Source organism: Suncus etruscus, chromosome 11, assembly GCF_024139225.1.
Source record: "Suncus etruscus isolate mSunEtr1 chromosome 11, mSunEtr1.pri.cur, whole genome shotgun sequence".
NCBI classification, from domain to species: domain Eukaryota; kingdom Metazoa; phylum Chordata; class Mammalia; order Eulipotyphla; family Soricidae; genus Suncus; species Suncus etruscus.
Genome location: NC_064858.1, coordinates 10,363,004 through 10,386,484, shown reverse-complemented (window position 1 = coordinate 10,386,484; position 23,481 = coordinate 10,363,004). Strand labels below are relative to the sequence as shown.

The 23,481-nt window shown below is 54.6% G+C and overlaps 3 protein-coding genes across 3 annotated transcripts in view; 2 read left to right on the top strand and 1 right to left on the bottom strand.

Annotated features, from left to right (window-relative positions):
• Positions 1 to 1,926: 1,926 nt before the first annotated feature.
• Positions 1,927 to 6,066, top strand: MINAR1 (membrane integral NOTCH2 associated receptor 1). The gene is made up of 3 exons (XM_049783666.1): positions 1,927 to 4,261; positions 4,891 to 5,115; positions 5,518 to 6,066. Exons 1-3 carry the CDS (start codon positions 2,135 to 2,137, stop codon positions 5,713 to 5,715), a joined length of 2,550 nt encoding a protein of 849 aa, XP_049639623.1. The 5' UTR covers positions 1,927 to 2,134; the 3' UTR covers positions 5,716 to 6,066.
• A 743-nt stretch (positions 6,067 to 6,809) lies between these two features.
• Positions 6,810 to 15,657, bottom strand: MTHFS (methenyltetrahydrofolate synthetase). The gene is made up of 4 exons (XM_049783688.1): positions 15,523 to 15,657; positions 14,158 to 14,419; positions 12,552 to 12,920; positions 6,810 to 6,830 (listed from the first exon to the last, which is right to left on the bottom strand). Exons 1-3 carry the CDS (start codon positions 15,634 to 15,636, stop codon positions 12,679 to 12,681), a joined length of 618 nt encoding a protein of 205 aa, XP_049639645.1. The 5' UTR covers positions 15,637 to 15,657; the 3' UTR covers positions 6,810 to 6,830; positions 12,552 to 12,678.
• The window catches only part of ARNT2 (aryl hydrocarbon receptor nuclear translocator 2), an 83,889-nt gene continuing 75,974 nt past the window's right edge, over positions 15,567 to 23,481 (top strand). Inside the window, exon 1 of the mRNA XM_049783671.1 lies at positions 15,567 to 15,571. The gene's annotated coding sequence lies outside the window, so the exon portion shown is untranslated. The remainder of the gene's footprint in view (positions 15,572 to 23,481) is intronic.

Below are 23,481 nucleotides of genomic sequence, written 5' to 3'. Positions count from 1 at the left end.
TGGCGCCCACCGGTACCCTAAGAGAGCTTTCTCCGGATGGGTGTCCTCAGCTAGCTCAACTTTGCCAGGCCGGTGACAGTCACAAGCCTCACCAGCAGCTCCAGCGGCCCGGCCTGGCTTTGCTGCAGACTGTGCCTCTGGCTTAGCTGGAGCCCCTGGTCAGGAATGATACCTACTGGGGACCCCCAGAGAGTCTGTAAGGCTCAGCGGGCTGGGACACGCAGTAGAACCCTGGCTGCGCCATCACCCTCCCCTTCAGCCTCCCAGTCTGGCACCAGCCTTCTGAGGCCATCACAGAGGAGTTTGTGCACCCCTTTGCCTGGGGATGCCTGAGGCCCGGAGAGCCGCCGGCACCCCTGGAAGAAAGGGTGGTTGGCATCAGACAGCCTCAGAGAGATCCACTCCAGAGTCTGAAGGAAAAGCCTGCAGCAGTCCAAGCGGAGGGCGGTTTCCTGAGAGGGTGGAGGGGCCTAGGTCCTGGATGCCAATGCCAGTGGCTGGGGAGTGCTGGGGACAGAGCTTCAGGACCGGAGCCAGCCCAGCTGGGGGCTTATGGCCCAGGCTGGGTTTCAGAGCACAAACCTTTGTCTTTTCCCTACGGGCGACCTTGGTGACTTCATAGCTTCTAGAGGCCCTCTGGGTATGGGTGCCTATTCCACCTCTGTCCCAAGCTTTTGGGCATTCTTACACAGACAAGCCCCTCCTCCCCCCCCCCCCCATCTGGTGGTGGTGGAGCAGAAGCTGGTCTGCTGTGTGTGTCCCTGACCAGGCTCTGAGCTGGGAGCTGGGAGCTGGGAGCTGGGAGGCAGCTGTGTCCAGCAGGGAGGGTGGGGCCAGGCCTGGAGTCCCAGCTTCACCCGTTTATAGGACTCAGTTGAGGTGCGAGGGGCAAGTCTCTGATCTTTGCTGCCTTCCCTGAGCCATGACCCTCTGAGGGCATTCCCTCCCCCTTCAGAATCTGGTTCTCAGTCTTTTCCTGAGGCTCCATCTTTTGGAAACCACTTAACAAACCTGTTTCACTCTGAGGAGGGTCCATCTTGGGGAACATTTTTAGGAGAAACCACTGTCAAAGACAACTTTAAAAATGCTTTTTTAATTAAAAGTTTTATTTGGGGGGGGGGTCATACCTGGTGGTGGTTAGTTGTTGCTGCAGACTCTGCACTCAGAAATCTTTCCTGGTGGTGCTCGGGGGGATCCTATGGAATGCTGGGGATCAAACTCAGGTATACTTCTTGCAAGGCAAGTACCCTCCCCACTGCTCCAGCCCCCTCATGGAGAACTTTTTTATTATTCTTTTATATTTTTGAATTTCTTTTATTTTATGGGGGGCCACACCCGGTGACGCTCATCACTCTTGGCTATGCACTCAGAAATCGCTCCTGGCAAGGGGAACCATATGGGATGCCAGGGATGGAACCGAGGTTCATCCTGGATCAGCAGCTTGCAAGGCAAAATGCCCTACCGCTGTGCTATTGCTCTGGCCGTATTATTATTATTTTTTTTTTTTTTTGGTTTTTGGGTCACACCCGGCAGTGCTCAGGGGTTACTCCTGGCTGTCTGCTCAGAAATAGCTCCTGGCAGGCACGGGGGACCATACGGGACACCAGGATTCGAACCAACCACCTTTGGTCCTGGATCGGCTGCTTGCAAGGCAAACGCCGCTGTGCTATCTCTCTGGGCCCTGGCCGTATTATTTTTTAAATTAATGAAATTTTAATTGAATTACTGTGAGATTCAGCTACAGAGTTGTTCAGGATGGTTTGAATCATACAATGTCTAACACCCATTGCAACTGTACAACCAGTATGCAATTCCTGCCACCAATGTTCCCAGTTTCCCTCATGCCCTACCCTGCCTGCCTCTGTGGCAAACATTTCTCTCTCTCTTTGTCTCCCTCTCCCCCTCTACTCTTCCTTTCCCCCTCCTTCCCTCTTTCCTTCCGTTCTTTTTTTTTCTTTTAGGTCCTGTGATTTCATGGACAACTTTTAAGGGGACTCCAGTGGAACTTGGGGGCTGTGTGGCATCCAGATGGACCCAGATCTTTGCATTTAAATAGCCTCCTCTGCAGTTTCCCTAGTGTCTTCCTAGGGCTCTGTGGGACGCTGACTTCTGCTGTCCCCCAGAGTCCTGAGCCATGGAGGGCTCCCGGGAGCCACCACTCATCCTAGTGAAGGTTCTTGAGGACCTGGCCAGCACGCGGCATGTGGCATCTTACCAGGACCTCTGCCAGTCGCTGTGTGCCCGCCTGGACCTGCCGCAGCTGTCCAGGCTCAGAACCCTTCTCTTCCACACTGCCTGCCTGGACCCCGGCTTCCCGGCCACGCTGTTCAAGGACAAGGCAAAGTGTTCCGTGGACAACCCGCAGTCCAAGAAGATCATGGTGGCCGCTGACGTCGTGACCATGTTCAATCTCATCCAAATGAACAGCGGCACCACCAAGGGGAAGCTGTCGGGCTCAGTGGGAGGCAGACAGAAGGGGTGCAGGAAGGAAGCTGGCAGCGAGGCCGAGTGTGCGCCCCTGGACTGTCGGCTCCACGACCAGGCATTGGAACCTGGCTACTCAGCCAGGCAGCGGGAGGGCCAGGAGAGCCCCGTGTTCCTCAGCCCCTCACAGCCCGACTTCCTGCTGGGCCCAGCTGGGAAGAGTGGCTCAGCCTCCCTGGACCGCCTTCAGGGCCTGGGCTCCTTCGGCGTGGGTGGCACGCGGCCCTGTGAGATGCAGAGAACCTACTTCCCCATGAACCTGGACACTGAGCCCCTCTCGGACACTGAGCCACTGCCACCGAGCCTGGCCAACAGTGACACCTTCCTAGCTGCTGATGGGCAACTTTTGGTGCCCTCCAGTGGGCAAAGCCATGGAGTCTCCAGGGAAAACTTCCACCTCCTGGTGCCTGTGAGCGCCCGGCAGCTGGAGGCTGAGTGTGGGGAGCCCCTGAGACAGAAGCAGCCGCCCAGGAGTCCCATGTTCACCCACAGCTTTGAGCTGCCCTGCGGAAGCACCGGCCTGGATGTTGCTTATGACCAGCGGCGGGTCAAGCATGAGAGCCTGGACGACCTGCAGGCCTCCACCTACTTCGGGCCCTCTCCTGTACCCGGAGCCCTGGAGCCAAGGCGCTGCCTGGGCAGGTCCGGCCGACCCACCCCCTGGCCGGCCAAGAGCTGGAGCCTGAACACAGAGGAAGTGGTTGACTTGGAACCATCCTTCTTCAGCAGAGACCTGCCTGAGAAAAAGCAGCGCTACCCCAATCCTGGCACGCAGAGCCCTGTGTTCCCCATCCAAGACAGGCACCCCGTATTCTTGGCACCCAAGGACCCACAGCCAGTCTTGTATGTGTCCCAGCCCACAGAGGCCCCATCACCAGCCCTGTCTCCCATCGAACTAGACAATCTGGAGCCAGTGAAGGCCTTCCCAGAGAAGGGAAAGGCAGCGGCCTGCAGCCTCCGGCAGCTGAGCTCCGACACAAGCAGCGTGAGCACCCAGACAGAGCAGCTGGCACCTGAGCCCATAGGCAGCGCCGGCCGATCCAGCGACAGGCCCAGCCGGAAGCAGTCGGAGGACTCAGAGGCTATTAGCGACGACATCAGTGACATTTTTCGCTTCCTGGATGACATGAGTGTCTGTGGCTCCACAGGCGTTCTGCCTTCCTCTTGCTACAACAGCACTGGCTCCCTGTCCCAGCTGCCCAAGTCAGAGGGTGACAGCTCTCCAGAGCAGCCCCGTGGCCCCCGAGAGAAAGGTGACTCAGAGGAGGAGCTGAAGAGCAGCGTGTGTCGGCTGTTGCTGCGCATTGGGGAGATCGAACGGCGGCTGGAGTCACTGCTGGGCGTCCGTGAGGAGATCTCCCAGGTGCTGGGCAAACTCAACAAGCTGGACCAGAAGATGCGGCAGCCTGCAGAGGGGACGAGCCACACACCGCTGGACCTGCCCTCGATGACCAGCGAGGATGAGGAGGGAGGCTCGCCCCGGCTCCCTTGCAGTCACACACCCACCCGGGGTGACGGGGCCGCTGAGTGGGGCTGCTTGGAGGGCGGCAGCAGCCACAGTGCCAGTCTGCGGGTGGCCGCCCTCAAGCGGAATCTGCTAGCCCGGCCCTCATCCAGGTCCCTGACGGAGAACAGTGCCACAGAGTCCAAGATTGCCAGTATCTCCGACTTGCCCCGGGGCTGGAGTGCCAGCACCCGTGGTGCCCATGGCACCCACCCTAGCCATGGGGGCCTGGGTGGGGCTGAAGGCAAAGACTGGCATCACAAGACCCGGGAGGTAAGCCTGCTGGAGAGTGAGGGAATTCCCTGAGGCTCTGTGACCAATGATTCAAGAGCCTCCTTCCATGCACGAGGCAGGTGCAGGGGCCCCCCATGCTCCAGTGAGAACAGGAGGGGGCAAAGATCTTGTGCTGCCCAGCGGGGTGGCACAATGTGGGGTGTGGCTTGGGGGCAGGAGCCCACGGGCACCTCTTGCTCCAGAACTTTGGAAAGGTCACACTTGCATGTGTAAAGGCAGTAGTGCTCCCCATAGACACCGTCCTCCAGGTAGTGCTCCTCCGTGGATACATTCCCCCAGGTAATGCGCCCTGTGGACATCACCCCCTTGTAGTGCTCCCTCATGAATACATTCCCCAAGGAGTGCTCTCCCATGGACACTGTCTCCCAGGTAGCACTCCCCACTTCTCATGAATGTGCTCCCTCAAGTAGTGCTCCCTTTGGGCAATGTTCTCCTCAACAGTGCTCCAGGATTCAGGGAACTTTGGGCCCTTCTGTCCTAAAGAGATGGCCTGGCGGTGGTGGTTCCCTCCACCCAGGGTCCTTCCTGCCTCTAGTAAGTACCTACATCTCTGTGGTAGACATTGCCCAGGGCCAGAGAAAGGCAGCCTATTCCCCATTGTCTCACAGGCCGACCGGCAGCCTGACGGCCCTTTGCAGCCCCGAGTGGGCTTCCTGGTGGAGCAGGTATTCAGCCCCCGCGCACACCCAGCCTCGCTGCGGGGCCCGGCCAAAGGTGGCTCCTTGTACACTGATATGCGGCTGGCCGAGGTGAAGCGGCAACCACCCTGGGCCCTGGACCAGCGTATCCGCAGCACAGGTGGCAAGGGCAAGCTGGCCGCGCTGGACCTGCAGGTGAGCAGGAGGTGGGGAAACCTCCAGCATTATATCCAACATGGTGGATATAATCAGGGACCCCCAGGAGGGTGGATACAACCCCCAGGATGTTGCATATAAATGGGGACCCCTCAACAGGCAGGTACAAGCCCCCAAATCCCTAGAATCACAAGACTACGTACATCACAGCAACTCCCAGTTTCCTTCAGTGTTTCCAAGTTCCCTAGACTGACCAGGACTAGGTGACGGCCTAGAGGGCAAGTGGTGCCCCAGGCAGGGCTGTGGGGACCCCTGGGGCAAGTGCCTCGTCCACTCACCTGCCCCCTGACCACAACTGTGGAGCCTATAGGCTCCATGAGCACGTGGGAAGTCTCTTCTGGGCTCAGGGGGTGAGGGTCTGATGCTGTCTCTGGCTACCAGGCCCAGGAGACCCTGAACCCCAACAATCTGGAGTATTGGATGGAGGGGCTGCACACACCCGGCTACGACTCGCTGCTAAAGCACAAGGAGGCTGAGTTCCGACATGCCAAGGGCTGCAAGATGGCAGCTCTCGTGGCTGCGGCTGCCTGTACCGTGCTGCTGGTCATTGTGGTACCCCTCTGCACCATGAAATCATGAGCGGCCAGGGGGCATGGCCTCGGGCATTGAGGCCACCTGTGGGGCCTCCCAAGGGCTACAATGCTGAGTTTTGCTCGTCCATCCATCTGTCCAACTTTGTCTTCATGGGCACCATGGAATGTTCTGGATGTTCTTGAGGCCAAGTGGGAAGAGTGAGCTGCCATGCCTGCTTAGAGAACTGGAGCCTGGGGAGCTCCCCAGGTTCCAGGCCCTTCGGGGTTGGGGATCTCCCTGACACCTTCTGCTTCTCTGGGACTTGTGCCTTGAAGAAGAGAGATGGGCCAGAACACTGAGGTTCTCAGGAGTGTGGGGTGTCGGGTCCCCTGTACCCACACTGACTTTCCAACACTGGTCAACAGAGCAAAAAAAGAAAAACAAAAAGCCAAAAGACCAAACAGGCAGGCCCACTGCACTGCGTCTGTCTGTGTGTCCATCTGTGTATCCAACCACTAGGCTCTGTGTTGTCTCTGTGAAGCCACTACTCTCCTGGAATCCTGCAGACCCCAGCGTCCAAGTTCCAGTCGTCTCCACCCACAAGACTGGGTGGAGTATCTTGTCTTGTCCCTCGTGGGGTGTGAGAGCCCAGTCCCCCATGCTGTGGGGTCCTTGGAAGCAGCTTTCAACCAAGTATGGCCAGAATGGCCGAGATTTTGAGCTGGGGTCAGTGCTGTTCAGGGGCCACTCAAGGGGACATTTGCGTGGATGGGGTGTCCAGCAATTCCTCTCCTGGTGCTGTAGGGGGGCAGTTGCTCCTGAAGGCTGCCCTGGGCTGAGGGTCCTCTGTTCCCTCCCTGCCCTATGCAGGGAATGTCTGTAACTGCCCCTCCAGCCACCAGTGGGGACAGCAATGGGGAGATTCCCTCTTCTGGGGAGGAGCATGGCCACCCAGACTGGTGGGGGTGGGGGTTCATATGCTCCCTCCCCCACTCCAGCACCGTATCTGCAAGAGCAATTTCCTGGATCTGAGCCTATATCATCACACACCTTGACCCACCTAATTTCATCCTCGGGTTCCACCAGCGAGCCCAGCCCTGCTCCTTGGAGATCCCCGATCTCCTGGAAAGTCCACGGTCCTACCCTCCTCTTTTTCTACTGGAATCTCCTTTGGACAGAGCCTCAGAGAAGAAAAGTAAAAAGTCCCTACCCCCAGCTTTCGGATTCCACCCCCAACCCCTTTCTCCCCCCTGCCTACTGGTTGCGTTTACAGGTCACCAGAAAAGGTGGCACAGCTGGGCTCAGGATGGAGGAAAGTATCCTGTGTGGTGTGGAAATTGGGCCCCACCTGCTTCTAGCTGCTGAGAATGTTCTGGTGAACAGGGATGATCTCACCATTACTGTCTGTGAGCTTTGGGATGTGTTTCTAAAGGCAAAAGGCATTCATCTTTGTTGGCATAAATGGGGACAGGTTACAATACTGCAAAAAATATATTTATTAAAGTAACTGAGAAATGCAACACACTTACTTATGCCTTATGAGCGAGGGGAGGGGGAGGGGGGTTTGGGGAGGCTGAGGGCCCTGGATCCGAGGTGTATCTCAGCACACTCTGGTGCTTGACCAATGTTATATAAAAACCAAGAACTAAGCACATTTCTAGACTTTATTTTCAAATGGCTCTTGTCACATTTGGTGAATGTACACGGTTAGTTGGAAGTGCTCGTGTAAACTCTGCCTCTCCAAATATAACAGAAAATAAACTTGTTGAGTGGCTGATTCCTTGTCATGAGGTCTTTGTCCTGAGCATTGAAAATAAGAACTAAGGAGTGGGGCCAGAGCAGTGGTGCAGCAGTACGGCATTTGCCTTGCATGAGTCTGACCTAGGAAGGACTGTGGTTTGATTCCCCCACGTCCCATATGGTCCCCCAAGCCAGGAGCAATTTCTGAGCACACTGCCAGGAGTAACCCCTGAGTATCACTGGGTGTCCCCCCCACACACAAAAAAAACAAAGAGCTAAGAGGGCCAGAGAGATAGCACAGCCGTTGGACATCTGCCTTTCACGTGGCCAACCAAGGACAGACCAACCGGTTTGATTACCAGCATCCCATATGGTCCCCCGAGCCAGCCAGGAGCAATTTTTGAGCACAGAACCAGGAGTAACCCGAGTGCTGCCGGGTATGCCCAAAAACAAGAACTAAATTTCAGGCACTCTGCCTTGGGGCAGGTTTGGGGACCACGTGGGATGCTGGGGATCCAACTGAAATTGGCCATGTATAAGGCAAGCAGCCTCCCTGATGTATTAGGTTCTGGCCTCCAGATATTTCCTTTTCTTTTTTGGGGGTGTGTGTGGAGAACCTGGGGGTAATATCTGGCAGTGCTTAATCAAGTTTTACTTCTGGCCCCCCATAGCAGGAAGGAGTAACTGCACGGGGCTTCCTGGTAAATCTCTTCCACCAAATGCAACTAGAGTCCCCACACTCCCTAAGACAGGGGTTGGGGTTCAGGAAGCAGCAGGAAGCATGCAGGGCAGCGTGCAACATTCTTGGGCCTTGGAAGAAATGAAGCCGTCTCAGGATATCCCAAAGAGCAAAGGGGCAGAATGGGGGGCACTGCAGCTCCAGATTCCCCAGCACCCCATTTCCCACCTTGTCACTCCTGGGGTTTGTACACCAGTGGAAGAGCGCCTCTCACCCCCATGCTCACACACTTCACTTGGTCCTCACCTGCATCTAATTTCCATGCCAGCACATCACAGACATAAACGGTCTGCAGAGGTGCCAGTAGAGTAAAAATAGAATCCAGAAGAGCAGGCGCTGACTTATTAGCAGACAGAAAGGAAAATGAATTCAGATATGGCGGGGGGGGGGGGGGGGGAAGGAAAGGGAAAGGAAAGAGAAGGAAAAGAAGGGAAAGAAAGGGAGGGGAAAGATGGGAAGGGAAGAGAAAGGGAGGGGAAGGGAAAGCTGCCAATATCCCCAAAGTGAGGTTTCAGCACTCCTAAAACCCAGGTTGACCCAGGAACACTAGAGGACATTTGGGTTGTTTATTTATTTATTTATTTATTTATTGGTTTTTGGGTCACACCCGGCAGTGCTCAGGGGTTATTCCTGGCTCCAGGCTCAGAAATTGCTCCTGGCAGGCATGGGGGACCATATGGGACGCCGGGATTCGAACCGATGACCTCCTGCATGAAAGGCAAACGCCTTACCTCCATGCTATCTCTCCGGCCCCGACATTTGGGTTGTTAATGAGTAAAGGCTCCAGACTCTGGGGAATCTCTGGACTTGGGTTTCCACTCTGTGGGCTGAGCCTCACATGCATCATCAAGACCTCAACTGAAGGATTTTTTTTTTGTTTTTTGGGCCACACCCGGCGGTGCTCAGGGGTTACTCCTGGCTGTCTGCTCAGAAATAGCTCCTGGCAGGCACGGGGGACCATATGAGACACCGGGATTCGAACCAACCACCTTTGGTCCTGGATTGGCTGCTTGCAAGGCAAACGCCGCTATGTTATCTCTCAGGGCCCCAACTGAAGGATTTCTTAATGCAGCATCTTTTTTTTTTTTTTTTTTTGGGCCACATCCGGGGGTGCTCAGGAGTTACTCCTGGCTGTCTGCTCAGAAACAGCTCCTGCCAGGCATGGGGGACCATATGGGACACCGGGATTCGAACCAACCACCTTTGGTCCTGGATCGGCTGCTTGCAAGGCAAACACCACTGTGCTATCTCTCCGGGCCCAATGCAGCATCTTTTTACCTCTGATTCCCTCACTTGCCTTTTCTGTTGCTATGTGTGCTCTGAGCACAGCAGTGCCAAGCAGACGTGGGTGAAGATGCACTGAACTTCCTGCCCTTATCGGGATCCACCATGCCCACACGTCCCATCTCCGAACCCTGTTGCATGTCTTGCCAATGGAATCTTGGCTCTCTCTATCCAGTCTTGAAAGGCAGGAAAGTGATTCAGGACTAGTACCCTTTCCTGACCGGCCGCAAAACTGACTAGAATGTTTTCTGAGGTGTTTCTCTCCTGGGGGGCAGAGAGCAGGTCACATGTTCTCCCAAGTCCCACAAGGCACATCAAACCTTGGTCTTGCCTGGTCTGCAGCCAATCATGATGCTCCACCCAACCCTCCTTGCTATGCTGTGTGGCCCCATACCCATGGCGCTGCCTCCTGTTAGCAGGGGTCTTAGTGGACTGCAGTCTGGCCTGAGTTTGCATCACTAGACAGCACCTAAGAGTGGGTGACCCCTTGTCTTCTAGAGCATCACATACATGCACCAGCAGCTTGTGGTTCTTGCTGGCCTTGGTAGGCTGGAACGGCTTATCAGACTCCCCTAGAAAGAGCACCCCGCCTCCAACTCATGCCTGAGCCCCATCTCTGACTGCTATACAAGGTCTCCCGTGTGTCTACATTCCCGTGCCTGTCTGCAGGCCAATTTTACGCAGCACCTACTGCTCACACTGAGCAGCCGTGAAGGCAGAGTGTGGAAAAGGGGCAGGTGACTGTGAGGGGGCCTGCTGGCCTGGAGGTGCCACCATCGCCTTTGCTAAAAATAACCTGGCCTGGAGCTGGAGAGATAGCACAGTGGGGAAGGTATCTGCCTTGCATGAAGCTGACCCAGGTTTGATCCCCAGCATCCTAGATGGCCCACCCTGAGACTCCAGGATTATTTCTGAGCGCAGAGCCAGGAGCCCCAAACAAAAAACAAATGAAAATATAACTGGCTTTTGGCCTTGAATAGAAAGTCACCTCCCCTCTGTCCCCACCCTGGTGGGAATCCTTCCCCTGTGGTTCTAACCTGCTCCTCTATGAGCAACAGGATAGGAGGGATCCACAATGGAGGTGGCTCCACAAGGACCCTGTTTTTCCTCTGCCCTCAAGATCACACCTCCTCCCCTCAGACCTCCCAGAACCACAGCCAGGACCATCTGTCAGAGATGCCTGATGTGACTCTGCTAGTGCCTGGTGGCTGGGTCACACCTTCCAGGGAGAGAGCATCTCTCTTGCTCAGCACTCAAGGCCTTGTCGCTTTCTCTGCTAATAAACCCATGATGGATCTGGTCTGGAGACTCCTTCTTAAATAAATCCGCCACCTGACTTAATAAGGCTCCGAAAACAAACAAGGCAAACTTAATTTGCTCACAACACTTCATCATTTTTCGGGCTCCAGCCCATAAAACATGCCCCCCCCCCCCCCAGAGGTGGCAGAGTGGCCAAATTGTCCTGTGACTCATTGCGGCTGTCCGGGAGAGATGCTTTTGTGTCACTTAGTACAGAGGTCCAGGGGGATGTGCAGAGTTGGGGGTCATGATGATGAGAGTGGACAGAGTGTGGGGGTGTGGGCAGAGGACCCCATCCCAGACCAGAGATGGATGGAAACAAGAGGTGTTGGTCCTGGTGGAGGCTGGGGGTGGAGACACAGGACAGAGTCAGGGCCTCAGTCTGGGTCACATACGGGCATGTGGAGGTCCCCAGGTCAAGGCCAGGCCAGGAAGTGCTGGAAAGAGGCAGTATGACCCAGCCAAAGCCGAACCATTTCCACAGGGAACTCTCAGTTTTGGGGTCATTGGCCCCAGACAAGGCCCTGTAGGCTCAATGGCTATGGGCATATAGACCCCAGCAGGATTCACTGAGTGTTCCCAGGTCCCAGCTGGGCTTGGGGATTTGAGATAGTTTCAATGTGGGGATGTCCTGAGTTGAACCCTGGTAATCCATACTCAATTGAGCTAAGTTCTAGGGTATAGACTGGGTGGGGAGACTTCACGAAGCCCAGAAAGGCTGTTGGGGAGAGAGGAAGGGGTCAGTACCCAGTTGCCTCCTGAGAACAAGACAGGCATCATCCTGCCAGGTGCTCAGGGAAGGGGACAAGGGTAGAGGAGGGCCAGCTGTGGCTAGTGGGTATTCTTGGCACTGAGAAGGATGGTCCCAGGAGAGCCGACCATTCTGCCTCCTGTGTATATGGGAGTTGCTGGGGCAGAGGCGTTGAACTAGCCTCCAGCCCCACAGTAGCCTTGAGAGCACCCCCCCCTTTTCAGCTCCAAAGACCTTGCAAAACTGCTGTCTCTTGGAGCGCCTGACTTTCCCAGGCTAAAATGTCAGCAAAAGACCAGCCATTTTTCATTGCTGATGAAACTGTCTCAGGAAGAAATTAGAGATAATTTAGCACTGAGGCCCGGCCCCCTCCTGGGGCTGCACCGAGCCATCTGCGGCCAGTGTGGGGGAGGCTGCAGTCTCTTGCATGGCCCAGTCAGTGCCCCTCATCCCGTTTCTATGGCCAGGGCAATGGGGCAGGGGGGCCAGGCAGCTGTCTGCATACACTCTGTAACGGTCCTCAAACTACAGCCCGCGGGCCACATATTGTATTTATTCCCATTTTGTTTCCTCACTTCTAAATAAGATATATGCAGTGTGCATAGAAATTTGTTCATAATTTTTGTTTTTACTATAATCTGGCCCTCCAACAGTCTGAAGGACAGTGAACTGGCCCCTGTTTAAAAAGTTTGAGGACCCCTGCTCTAGGGCCTTAGCCTGAACCAGCAGTCACATGCCCATCCTTCCTGCTGCAGGCCAGTCAGGTGAGCATGATGGGACCTCCAGACAGGTGAGGGTATCTGGATAGGAGGCGAGTGGTCCAGCTAGGAGGTTAAGGATGTCCAGGCTAGAGGCAAGTGGGTCCCTCGCAATTGAAGGCAATCAAGTAGGAAGGGAGGGGAGGGGGTCCAGGATGGAAGCAAAGGGGTCCAGTCAGGAAGTGAGGCGTCTAGGCAGGAGGGGAGGGTGCGGGCCCAGGGTTGACCTGAGTCCTAGGGTTGTTCCCAGATTTTTCCAGGTGATTTCAGAGTCTGGTCTGTACTGACTGACACAGCCCGGTCAGTGCCCAGCATCAAGGCCCCTCCTTACCCCAGGGGCTGACGCTGTTCCAGGCCTGTGTCCACAGCAGGACACACCCTGAGCACTATGAGGAAGCCACACTGGGGGGCTACCAGGGGTGGCTGGAGGCTGGAGGAGATACATCCATTTGGACAGCTTAGCAGATTGGGGCCGCGGGGTCCTGGTCATACAGCACCTCGTCCACCTGCATGTCACCCTCATCCACAGGGACGCAGGGACACAGCTGCTCGCGGAAGGCCAAAGCCAGCGTGTAGGGGGCAGATGGCTGCTGGTCCAGGCAGCGCCGCAGAAATGCATCGTAGTAACCCTTGCCCCGACCCAGCCGGTGGCCCTGTGTGTCGAAACCAAGCCCTGGCATGAAGATGAGGTCCAGGCCTCCTGCGGGGAGGGTAGGGGTGAGTCAGCATCTGGCCCAAGGCCCCTCCAGTGCCAGGACTCCTGGAGGTGCCAAGTGCCAAGCACCATCCCAGGTGGGGAGGTCAGGCAACAAGCAGGGGCATAGACCCTTAGGGAGTCACAGCTCCAGCAATCGGGGATGCCCAGGGACCTCCGACATCCCCAGACCCCCCACCACACACGTATCTTGGCCTCAAAATATGATTTCACCCATGTCAACCATGGTCTCAAAGTCTCATATTCTGTGACATGTGCTTTAGGACTTTAGGACTCTCCTTCTGGCCATCACCTTTCCACTCTGCCCCTTTCAGAATTCTAGAGACAGGGTCTTAGAATCAGGCCAAGCAGGGTTTTCTTTGCAGCTAGGGGAGGAGTGGTGACTTCAGGCCCTCAGGCAGGCCCAGGGCTCAGGGAGCCATCAGCCAGGGTGGGCCTGCCCTCTGCTGGCAGACACGGGAACTGCCAATCAAAAAACTGAAAGAAGCCCCAATCCGGACAGAAGTTATAGGTAATATCTGACCTCATGAGACTTATAAGAAAATGCTCGCTTGTGTGAGAGAGAAAGGGGGGGGGAGAGGAGAGAGGGAGAGAGGGAAAGAGGGGGGGAGAGGAGAGAGGGAGAGAGGGAGAGAAAGGGGGGGAGAGGAGAGAGAGAGAGAGAGAGAGAGGGAGGGGGAGAGAGAGAGAGAGAGAGAGAGAGAGAGAGAGAGAGAGAGAGAGAGAATCAGGGGCCGGAATGATAGCACAGCGGTAAGGCTTTGCATGCAGAAGGACAGTGGTTTGAATCCCAGCATCCCATATGGTCCCCCGAGCCTGCCAAGAGCGATTTCTGAGCGCAGAGCCAAGAGTAACCCATGAGCACCTCCTGGTGTGACCCTAAATCCAAAATAAATAAATAAATAAAATAAATAAATGAACAAAACAGGGCCAGGTAGTACAGTAGAAAGAGTGTTGCATATGGCAGACTCAGGATTGATCCTTGACATCCCATAGGATTCCCTGAGTATCACCAGGAGTAACCTGCGAGCCTGAGTGCAGAGCCAGGAGTAACCCCTGAGCATCTCCGAGTGTGGATAAAAAAAAAAAAACAACAAACCAACCATACAAAAACCCCAGAATCAAACAATAAACTAGAATAAAATGGAAGCAGGTTCTGGAAAATAAAGAGAGGAAGACATGGGAATGGCTCCCCGGAGGGACATGCATGGGGAGGACTTACCAGTGGACAAGGCCTCCTCACGCACCTCCTCCTCGCCTGGCTGCAGGATGTTCCAGGAGGTTCTGGGCAGGACAGCCAGCTCATCAGGGGAGGCCAGCTGCACCATGTCCATGTGGCTGCTTCCTCGCTGGTATCGCGGGATGAAGCAGACTTTGCCCTGCTGGAAGATGTCGTGGACAATGGCTGCCGTGTCTACTTCGTCCGGCATGCTCAGGAAGACGGAGACCCTCCTGGCCCTCTGGTACTGAGGATGGGCGAGTACCTACGAGAGAGAGGGGACTTCTGGAACGAATGCTCCATCCCACAACCTCCTCCACCTGTCCAGTCCCTGCATCCCAGGCACATGACACCCCTCCTCTGTGGCTGTTGCATGCACCTACAGAGCTGCACCCTCATTCACACTCAAACTTGGTGCCCAGTCCACGCTTTGCTCCTGGACTGACCATGTTATGGTGTTATGTATGTCGCAGTGGTCCTCAAACTATGGCCCGCGGGCCACATATTGTATTTGCATCTGTTTTGTTTCTTCATTGCAAAATAAGATATATGCAGTGTGCATAAGAATTCGTTCATAAGTTTTGTTTTTACTAGAGTCAGACCCTCCAATGGTCTGAGGGACAGTGAACTGGCCCCCTGTTTAAAAAGTTTGAGGACCCCTGTAAGGTATGTTATGGTGTGGTGGTGGTGGGGACATGTGGTGCCAGGTATGGAACTGCGGCCCCTGAAGGCTCAACCATGTTCCAGCACCCAAGCATACTCTGCATCCCCCACATAAGTCCTGGGCAGGGGTTACCTGCAGACAGAGCTCAGAGAAGGGGTGGGGGGCAGCTGTATCAATTTGCCAGGAGCTGGGCAAATCACAGGGGTGCATTGGGGGTGCTAATGGATAGAAAGGGTATAGGCATCGGCTCCTCCAGCATCTCAGGCTATCACTCCACCCCACATCCAAGTGATGTGCCTTCCTAGCACTTGCTGGGCTTCGACCTTACAACACATGAAGAGAAGCAGAAATCGCTCCTGGTTTGGGGGACCATATGGGACGCCGGGGAATGGAACCCAGGTCCGTCCCAGGCTAGCCCGGGCAAGGCAAACGCCTTACCGCTCGCGCCACCGCTCCGGCCCCCCTGTTGGCCAGCTGGGCCCTAGCACACTTCCGACGCCTGCCCAAGGCCCGCCAGTAGCGTGCGCGCCCCGCGGCGACGTGCGCGCGGCCGATCGCCGTGCGCGCGTCTGATTCACCGCGCGCGCCCCCGCAGCGACGTGCGCGCGGCCGAGAGTCCCGCCGGCGCCGGAGCGGAGGCGCGCCTCAGGCAGGGCCCGCCGCTCCTGCGCACTGCCGGCGACCTCCCCGCCACGCAGCCGCACCTTCTGCGTCAGGAGGTGAGATTGGCGTCGGCGCTCCTCGGCGCTCAGGGCCCGCAGGCGCTGCTTCAGCTCGGCCCGGAGGCGCTGCTTGGCCCCACGCACCGCCGCCGCCATCTGCACGCGACGCCACGCGCCCTCGGGCTGAGACCCCGCCCCGTCCCGTCCGTGGACGGAAGCAACCTCGGGCGGGGCTTCCGGAGAAGGGGGCGTGGCATCGGGGCACAGGCGTGTTTGATTGGAGGGCGTGGTTGTGTGGGGCGTGGTAACGCCTATCTCGTCGAATGGGTGTCGTTTGGGGCGGGACCTAATGGGGCCACGCCCACTGCCCCGGGGACGGGTTCCCTTGTCCCCAAGGGTGAGGCCGCCTTCCTGGGCTGGCTCCAAGGGGCCCTAGAGCGCTGCAAAAATGAAGGTTCCTCACAGTCCCTGGGACTGTGGAAGGGCACTGGGAGTCCAAAGTGCAGGGCCACCTTGTGTTCAGGGCATAAAATGGAGAGTAGATTTGTGAGAATGTTTAAGTCTGACTCAGAAACTTCATGGGATGGGAGAAGTAAGGGGTGCCAGCTTAACTAGACCCCAAACCATCTGCAGAGCTTCTTGTCAGTGAGGACCCTTCTACCTGTGCTCGCAGCGCACCTTCTGGCCTTCCAACTTATGCCCCCGTATCCATCCATCCATCCACCCACCCACCACTGCCCTATCACAGTCCCCATCCATCCACCCACCTACCCACTCATTGTCCTTCCAGCCATTTAATTGGTGTTTATGATGTACGAGACAGTGTACAGACCGTGTAAACACCGTAAGAGGTATACATCTGACAGAAATGACTGGATGGCCAACATTAGAGAAGTTGTCCCATAACAAACACCTAATTGCAGGTGTCATGAAAGGAAATGACAGACAAGAATCTCATTTGAGGTCTTTAACCGACCAGTCAGGGAGGTGACCTTAGGGTTGAGGGCCCCAAAGATGGCACCAGGGAGGATTTTCCCTGAGTTCTTCCTAACAAGCAGGTACGGAGAAGCTCAGTGGAGGAAGCCCAGGGTCCAGATGGGCTCGCCAGACCTGGTAGTCAGTTCCAGGCTGCTCGGCATGCATCAACAAAGGAGCAGGAGTGAGCCAGTGGTGTGGGGTGCAGGTGTGAGAGGAAGCTGTAGCTCCACACTACCTGCCTCTCTGTTTTTTTTCTTTTTCTTTTTTTTTTTTGTGGTTTTTGGGTCACACCCAGCAGTGCTCAGGAGTTATTCCTGGCTCCATGCTCAGAAATTGCTCCTGGCAGGCACGGGGGACCATATGGGACGCTGGGATTCGAACCGATGACCTTCTGCATGAAAGGCAAATGCCTTACCTCCATGCTATCTCTCCAGCCCCGTACCTGCCTCTCTGAAGCCTTGAGTCCCAGCCTCTGCTCTCAAAGGGAAGCATGGTCCGGAAATAGTTAATGGGCTGGCAGCACTGACGAAGAGCCACAGGGTGGGGTGTTGTCGGGTAAGTTCCACTAGTGTGGTCAGCAAGGCAACACGTGGGTTGTGGGAGATAAGTGGTTGCAAGCATATCAGTGACATGCCCCCCCCTTCTCTGCAGTGCACAGAGAGGCAAGGTTGCATGTGTCTGTTGGTCTGTGCGTGAGTGAGTGGTAGACTTATGTGCCTATGTATGCACAGGCACACATGTTCTGTGAAAATGTGCATGAAGCTGGCACGATAGCACAGCAGACAGGGTATGTGCCTTGCATGCAGCTGTCCCAGGTTCCATCTCTGGCATCCCATTCTGTCTCCTGAGTCTGCCAGGAGGGATTTTTGAGTACAGAGCCATCAGTAGCACAGAGCCCGGTGCTGCACACAGAACCCTTGGCAGGAAATGGAGCAACTGTGGCTGGTGGCCTGATCGTTGTCCTGTGCTTCCTGTGCTGGCCGGAACGCCACCCACTTCCTTCAGTCACTATTCTGGTCCTCTCATTTTGACTCTGCATTTTTCAAATGTGGGGCTTCCACTGTGACGTTTTCTTTTGTTCTTCAGTGCACTGGACTCCCTTTTAGCTCCATGGCCCAGTCAAGGGATCTTGTTTACAGACACACACAGCCTGAGTGTTAGATGGAGGAGGACGGTTTGCACTCCCGGAAGCAGATGCCCAAAGCTGAGGGAGCTTTGCAGCTTCAGTTTCCTGGCCACATTCATGTGGCCGTGTGTTTGTGAAGCAGGATGGAGAAATCTGGGTCAGAGAAACCACTTTCCCCAGGAGTAAACTGTGGCCCTGCCTAGGAGTCAGTTATAAGGCCTTTGTACCTGCTCCCCCTTCTCTGTTCAAGGCCCTGGGTCCCCAGACCTTGTCCACCTCTGTGGACAATCCTATCTGCCCAGGGCAGTTCAATGTTGTTATTGTCCCAGGAAGCACTGTAGGCAAGGCACGCTGGGGTAGCCAGTCTAGAAGACTTTGGCTGGCCAACCTGTCGGCACACATTCCAGGACAGCTGTCTGGGTGAGCCTACTGACGGGGTGGTGCTCTCTGCCTCATAGAAGGTTCCGGGGTAAACACCTGCCTCTGATTGGGCTTCCTGGGGACACTGCCGACGCCACCACTGCTGAGTCAGCACCGCCTGGCAGCTGAGTCAGCGGGCGGAGGCAGGAGGGCAGCTCACAGCTCTGCTGGGTTCGGTGCCCAGTACACAGTTGAGGTCAGGGCAGGCCTGCCAGTGAAGGAGTCATCAGGGCTGGGGGGTAACACAGAGTGTGTGGGGAGTAGCGCATGGACTCGTCTCTTCTGGGGATGCACAGCTGGGGGTCTGGGAAGTAGCTGTGCCACCCTGCCAGTGGGTTCTGTTCTCTGTCCTTTGCACCTCACCTCCACAGGGTTTGGACCCCTCCCCACCTAGTCTCACCTGCATATCAGCCCCACCCACAACATGCCTTCCTTCTCCCCAGTCCTGAACACTGGTCCTGCTGCTTCCACTGCCACCTTTGAAACATGTAAACTGGCTTCTGCGCCTCTAAACCAGCAACCTGAAAGTGCTGTCTGTTCCCACCCACCCAGTGACTCAGCGGTGCCAGTGCAGAACTGTCAGCTTCCTCCCAGCCCAAGTGGGTAGCTTGGGAGTTCCCCAGCCAGGATGCTAAGACAATGAGGTGATACAGCGGGCACTTGCCTCCTGCCTCTAGCCCAGCCCAAGGGATCCTTCTAGGTGGGGTCCTGGTGGATTGAGCCCCAGACTCCTCTTCTGTTTTGTTTTGTTTTATTGGGAGGCCACACCCAGGATATACAGAGGTTCCCTGGTTCTGCACTCAGAAATTACCCCTGGCAGGTTCAGGGACTATATGGGATGCTAGGAATCAAACCCGGGTCTATCCTGGGTTGGCTGCATGCAAGGCAAACACCTTATCACTTTGCTATTGCTCTGGCCCCCAAACTCCTCTTTCTGAAGGGGCTTTACCAACAATGTGGCTCTCAGTAGAAGGAAAGGGACCCCCATCTGACACTAAGCCACCTCGCAAGGGCACATTCAACTTGGATGCAGCCTGGAGAGGATTCTTTGACGACTCATAGGTGGGGCACCTGGGTGGCTCCCAGACAGGTGCAAGGATCTGCACCCCAGGATGGGAGGTGATGCCAGAACAGCTGTGTCTTAGCTGTGGTCACTCCTAATTTCAGAGTGACCTGTGGCTTCATTCACTCCATAAAAACTTCAAAGTCTAAAGGAGGAAAAAGCACTAGACCTCAGCGTCTGACAGCGTCTCTTCCTCACCCACAAAGCTGATGCTACAGTGACAGCAGAGGAGAGGGATCTGGGGTGCATGCATACAGGTTATATCCTGGGGACAGGGGTCTGGGGCACATGCACACAGGCTTTCTGGGGACAAAGGTCTAGGTTGCATGCACACAGGCTGACGTCCTAGGGACGTGTGCATGAGGCTGATGTAATCAAAAATCGGTTCTAACTCTTTCCTCCTGACCCCATCCCACCCCATTTGGCCATCCATGTCCCTTCCCTGCTTTGAACCTCACATTCCTTTTCTGTGCCAATGCTGTGCTGGTGACATCCACACAGGTGCAGCGAACACTGTCCAGGATGAGATCCTCTTGCAGCTGCACCTTGAACAACAGGACCTCATGGTGAGGTGACCCCTTCTGGGTAGCAAGCTGTGTGTTTCTGGCCCCCTTCCCTCTGTCTGTGTCTCTGGCTCCTCTCCCTCTGTCTGTGTCTGGCACTCCTTCTGTCTGTCTGGCCTCCAACTGGCTATTGTCATGCAGACAATGATGCTGAGAATGTGGGTGTTTCTGTGGTCTTTGCTATGGTAGAGGGTACAGGTTTTCATTTGAGACCAGTGCCTTCTGCTGTCTCTGAGCCTCACTCGAAGTCTCTCAGTCTGTCTGTTTGAGTCCCAGACCGTCACTGTGTTTGACAGGCCAGCCACTCAGGGCTTCTGAGCTGGACAAGCATACCCACATGCCTGCTGGTGACTATAGCTGTGGCTAATTGTGTGTGTCCTTCCTCATTAACGATTGCAAAAGGGAATCTAATTGAGACCTGGCCAGGCCAGGTAACACCTATAACCACTGTTTACAGAGCATTTATTTTTGTCCCGGATACTGTGCTAAGCATTGTGGGTGTAGACTGTTTTTTATGTAATCAACCTAATGCTGGGCAATTATCATCTCTCCTTAGAGATAGCTGTGGAAGCTGAGAGACAAACAGCTTGTCTCTATCACCTGTCTGAGCCCCACATCCACTGCCCTGCGCTGGAATCCACCAGCATTATAGGTGTCCCGGAATCCCAGCACTTGGCTCTCTGCCTCACAAGTCTTTGAGAAGGACCCATCACAGGCCGGCTCCCTGCGCAGCATCTACAGCCACAACATCTCAGTTGACACTGTGGTGCCAAGTGAACAATTATGGGACAGAGACAGAGAGCAAGGACTGATTCTGGAACCCAGAGCAGAAGAATAGCACATCTGGGCCAGAGAGATAACACTGCAGTAGGGCGTTTTTGCCTTGCACTCGGCCAACCCAGAATGGATGGTGGTTCAATTTCCGGCATCCCATATGGTCCCCTGAGCCTGCCAGGGGTGATTTCTGAGCACAGAGCCAGGAATAACCCATGAGCGCTGCCAGGTGCGACCCAAACAACAACAACAACAACAAAAGAATATCACATCCCCTGGACCCAGCAGGGCTCAAAACCGTAACAGTGCCCTCGCCATGCCTTCTCCATCTATCCTCTTCTGCCACTCCCATTCCTCCTGTTTCCCAGGGACATACAGCTGAGTTCAAAGGATAAGGGCATCCACTGGACAGTGCCCACTGGCCAACTCAATCCTTCATTTCAGACCCAAATGAGAGAAACAACAAACTTCAGGAAAACAACTTTCTAGGGGCCAGAGTGATAACACAGCTGCTAAGGCATTTGCCCTGCACACTGCTGACTCGGCTTTGAGCCCCGGCATCCCCTATCATCCCCCGAGCCTGCCAGGAGTGATTCCTAAGCTCAGAGCCAGGAGTAACCCGAGCACTAAAAACAAACAAACAAAAAACAGAAAAACAACTTTCTGGTATACTCAGAATGGAGGCGATTATTCAGACCGATACATTTTAATTCTACTGGGAATGTACCATAGATGACAGAAGGAGAAATAAAGGGTCTAAAAAATACCCACAGGGCTTTGTATGTGGGTGGGATGAATAGGAGTTTAGTAGTGTGAGCAGAGAGATTGTGTGCAGTGTCCTGAGAAAGGTTAGCAAATGGGGCATCAGAAGAGAGATTGTGAGCTGCTGGGCTGGCATAGTGAAGTTGATCCCCTCTCAGCTAGTCTAAGATCTGTCCTATTGACGGTTGTTAAGAGAGTCCTCAAGTATAACCTATGGACTCATGTCTTTGGAGGGGGGGTCTATGAGGTTAAAACTATTTTCAAGAACTGAGGAGATAGTACTAGGGTTAAGATGTGCACCTTTGGGGCCTGAGTGATAGCATAGTGGTAGGGCATTTACCTTGCACACTGACTATCTGGGACAGACTTGGGGTTGATCCCCAGCATCCTATATAGTACCCATGAGCCTGCCAGGAGCAATTTCTGAGCGCAGAGCCAGGAGTAACCCCTGAGCACCGCCAGGTGTGTCCCAAAAACCAAAAACCAAAACCCAATAACTCAGAACTGGATGACTGAAGGCTGAATGACATCCATGTAAGGCCCTGGGCTTCTGTTTGCAGCATTGCGGGAGTCATTTCTCCTCACCGTGCATCTCTGGACCAGGGTCTTGGCTCTGGGGACTGGTGCATCTTGCATAGTGTCTCTGCACGCTTGTGTCTGAAAGTGTGTAGGTGTGTCTGAGTATTTTTGTGTATACAGGATTTCTGCATGAGTGTTTCCAGTCCAGTTTTCTCTAAAGAGCCTGCCCTTAAGGGAAGAAGAAGTGCTGCTCGGAGCACAGATCTGGAGTTTGGACTTTTGAGTTTGCAAAAGTGAGGAGGGATGGAGGGACATGGAGAGAGGAAGATCTTGTGCCTGTTCTCATTTGGAATTCCTCTCTCCCCAACTGGCAGTCTGTGTTTCCTGAACTCTCAGTCAGACACAAATTGATCCCTGTGTGGTAGCAGAGGTATCACACTCTTTTCTTTGTGGATACCTGGGGAACAACATTAAAGCAGCATTTTTCAACCACTGTGCTGCGGCACACGAGTGTACCGTGAGATATTGTCTGGTGTGCCATGAGAAAAATCCAATTTCATCCGTAACATACGACTTCAGTTCACACATAGACCAAATCATTAGATTATTTCATAATAAAGTAATTATAAAATAATTTCCTTGTATCTAGTTGATTCCAATTCAAGAGAATTACTTTATATATAGTCAATATAGGCATAGAGTTACATTTTTTTTTTCTTTTTTTGGGTCACATCTGGCAGCACTCAGGGGTTACTTTGGCTCTATGCTCAGAAATCGCCCCTGGCAGGCACAGGAGACCATATGGGATGCCAGGATTCAAACCACTGCCCTTCTGCATGAAAGGCAAACGCCTTACCTCCATGCTATCTCTCCGGCCCCAGAGTTACACATTTTTTAACAATTTTTTTTAACATTTTCTTTTTTGGGGGGAGAATTGGTTTTTGGGCCACACCCGACGGTGCTCAGGGGTTACTCCTGGCTCTCTGCTCAGAAATAGCTCCTGGCAGGCATGAGGGACCATATGGGACACCGGGATTCAAACCAACCATCTTTGGTCCTGGGTTGGCTGCTTGCAAGGCAAACGAGGCCCTGCTCTCTCCGGCCGCCCTTTCTTCTTCTTCTTCTTCTTTTTTTTTTTTTTTTTAACATTTGCTAATGGTGGTGTGCCTTGTGATTTTTTTCTCATGAAAAAAGTGTGCCTTTGCTGAGGCCGGAGAGATAGCATGGAGCAGGGGTCCTCACACTTTTTAAACAGCGGGCCAGTTTACTGTCCCTCAGACCATTGGAGGGTCTGACTCTAGTAAAAACAAAACTTATGAACGAATTCTTATGCACACTGCATATATCTTATTTTGCAATGAAGAAACAAAACAGATACAAATACAATATGTGGCCCGCAGGTCACATATAGTTTGAGGACCACTGGTGAAGGTAGGGCGTTTGTTTGCCTTGCATGCAGAAGGACGGTGGTTCGAATCCCGCATGCCATGTGGTCCCCTGAGCCTAAAAGGAGCAATTTCTGAGCGCAGAGCTCCCTGAGCGCCGCCGGGTGTGACCCAAAAAAACAAAAAACAAACAAAAACCTGTGCCTTTGCACAAAAAGGTTGAAAAACAAACAGCATTAGAGGGCATAGGTCAACTTGGGAGCTAGCCGAGTCCCAGCGGATGGGAGCCACCCTTCGCCCCGCCCTCAAAGCGCCTTTCCCCGCCTCCTCTTTGGAACCTGGCCAATCACCCCGCTCAGAGAGCCATAGCCCCGCCTCCAAGCTGACCCGCCCCCATAGACCACGCCCCTT

What these genes read in the sequence shown, in the direction of transcription:
- MINAR1 (XM_049783666.1), top strand. Translation starts at nt 2,135, where the DNA reads ATGGAGGGCTCCCGGGAGCCACCACTCATCCTAGTGAAGGTTCTTGAG. An exon ending in GGCATCACAAGACCCGGGAG is followed by an intron (nt 4,262 to 4,890) that starts GTAAGCCTGCTG and finishes ATTGTCTCACAG; the next exon opens with GCCGACCGGCAGCCTGACGG. An exon ending in TGGCCGCGCTGGACCTGCAG is followed by an intron (nt 5,116 to 5,517) that starts GTGAGCAGGAGG and finishes TCTGGCTACCAG; the next exon opens with GCCCAGGAGACCCTGAACCC.
- MTHFS (XM_049783688.1), bottom strand. Translation starts at nt 15,636, where the DNA reads ATGGCGGCGGCGGTGCGTGGGGCCAAGCAGCGCCTCCGGGCCGAGCTG. An exon ending in CTCACCTCCTGACGCAGAAG is followed by an intron (nt 14,420 to 15,522) that starts GTGCGGCTGCGT and finishes TCTCTCTCGTAG; the next exon opens with GTACTCGCCCATCCTCAGTA. An exon ending in TGAGGAGGCCTTGTCCACTG is followed by an intron (nt 12,921 to 14,157) that starts GTAAGTCCTCCC and finishes CCCTCCCCGCAG; the next exon opens with GAGGCCTGGACCTCATCTTC.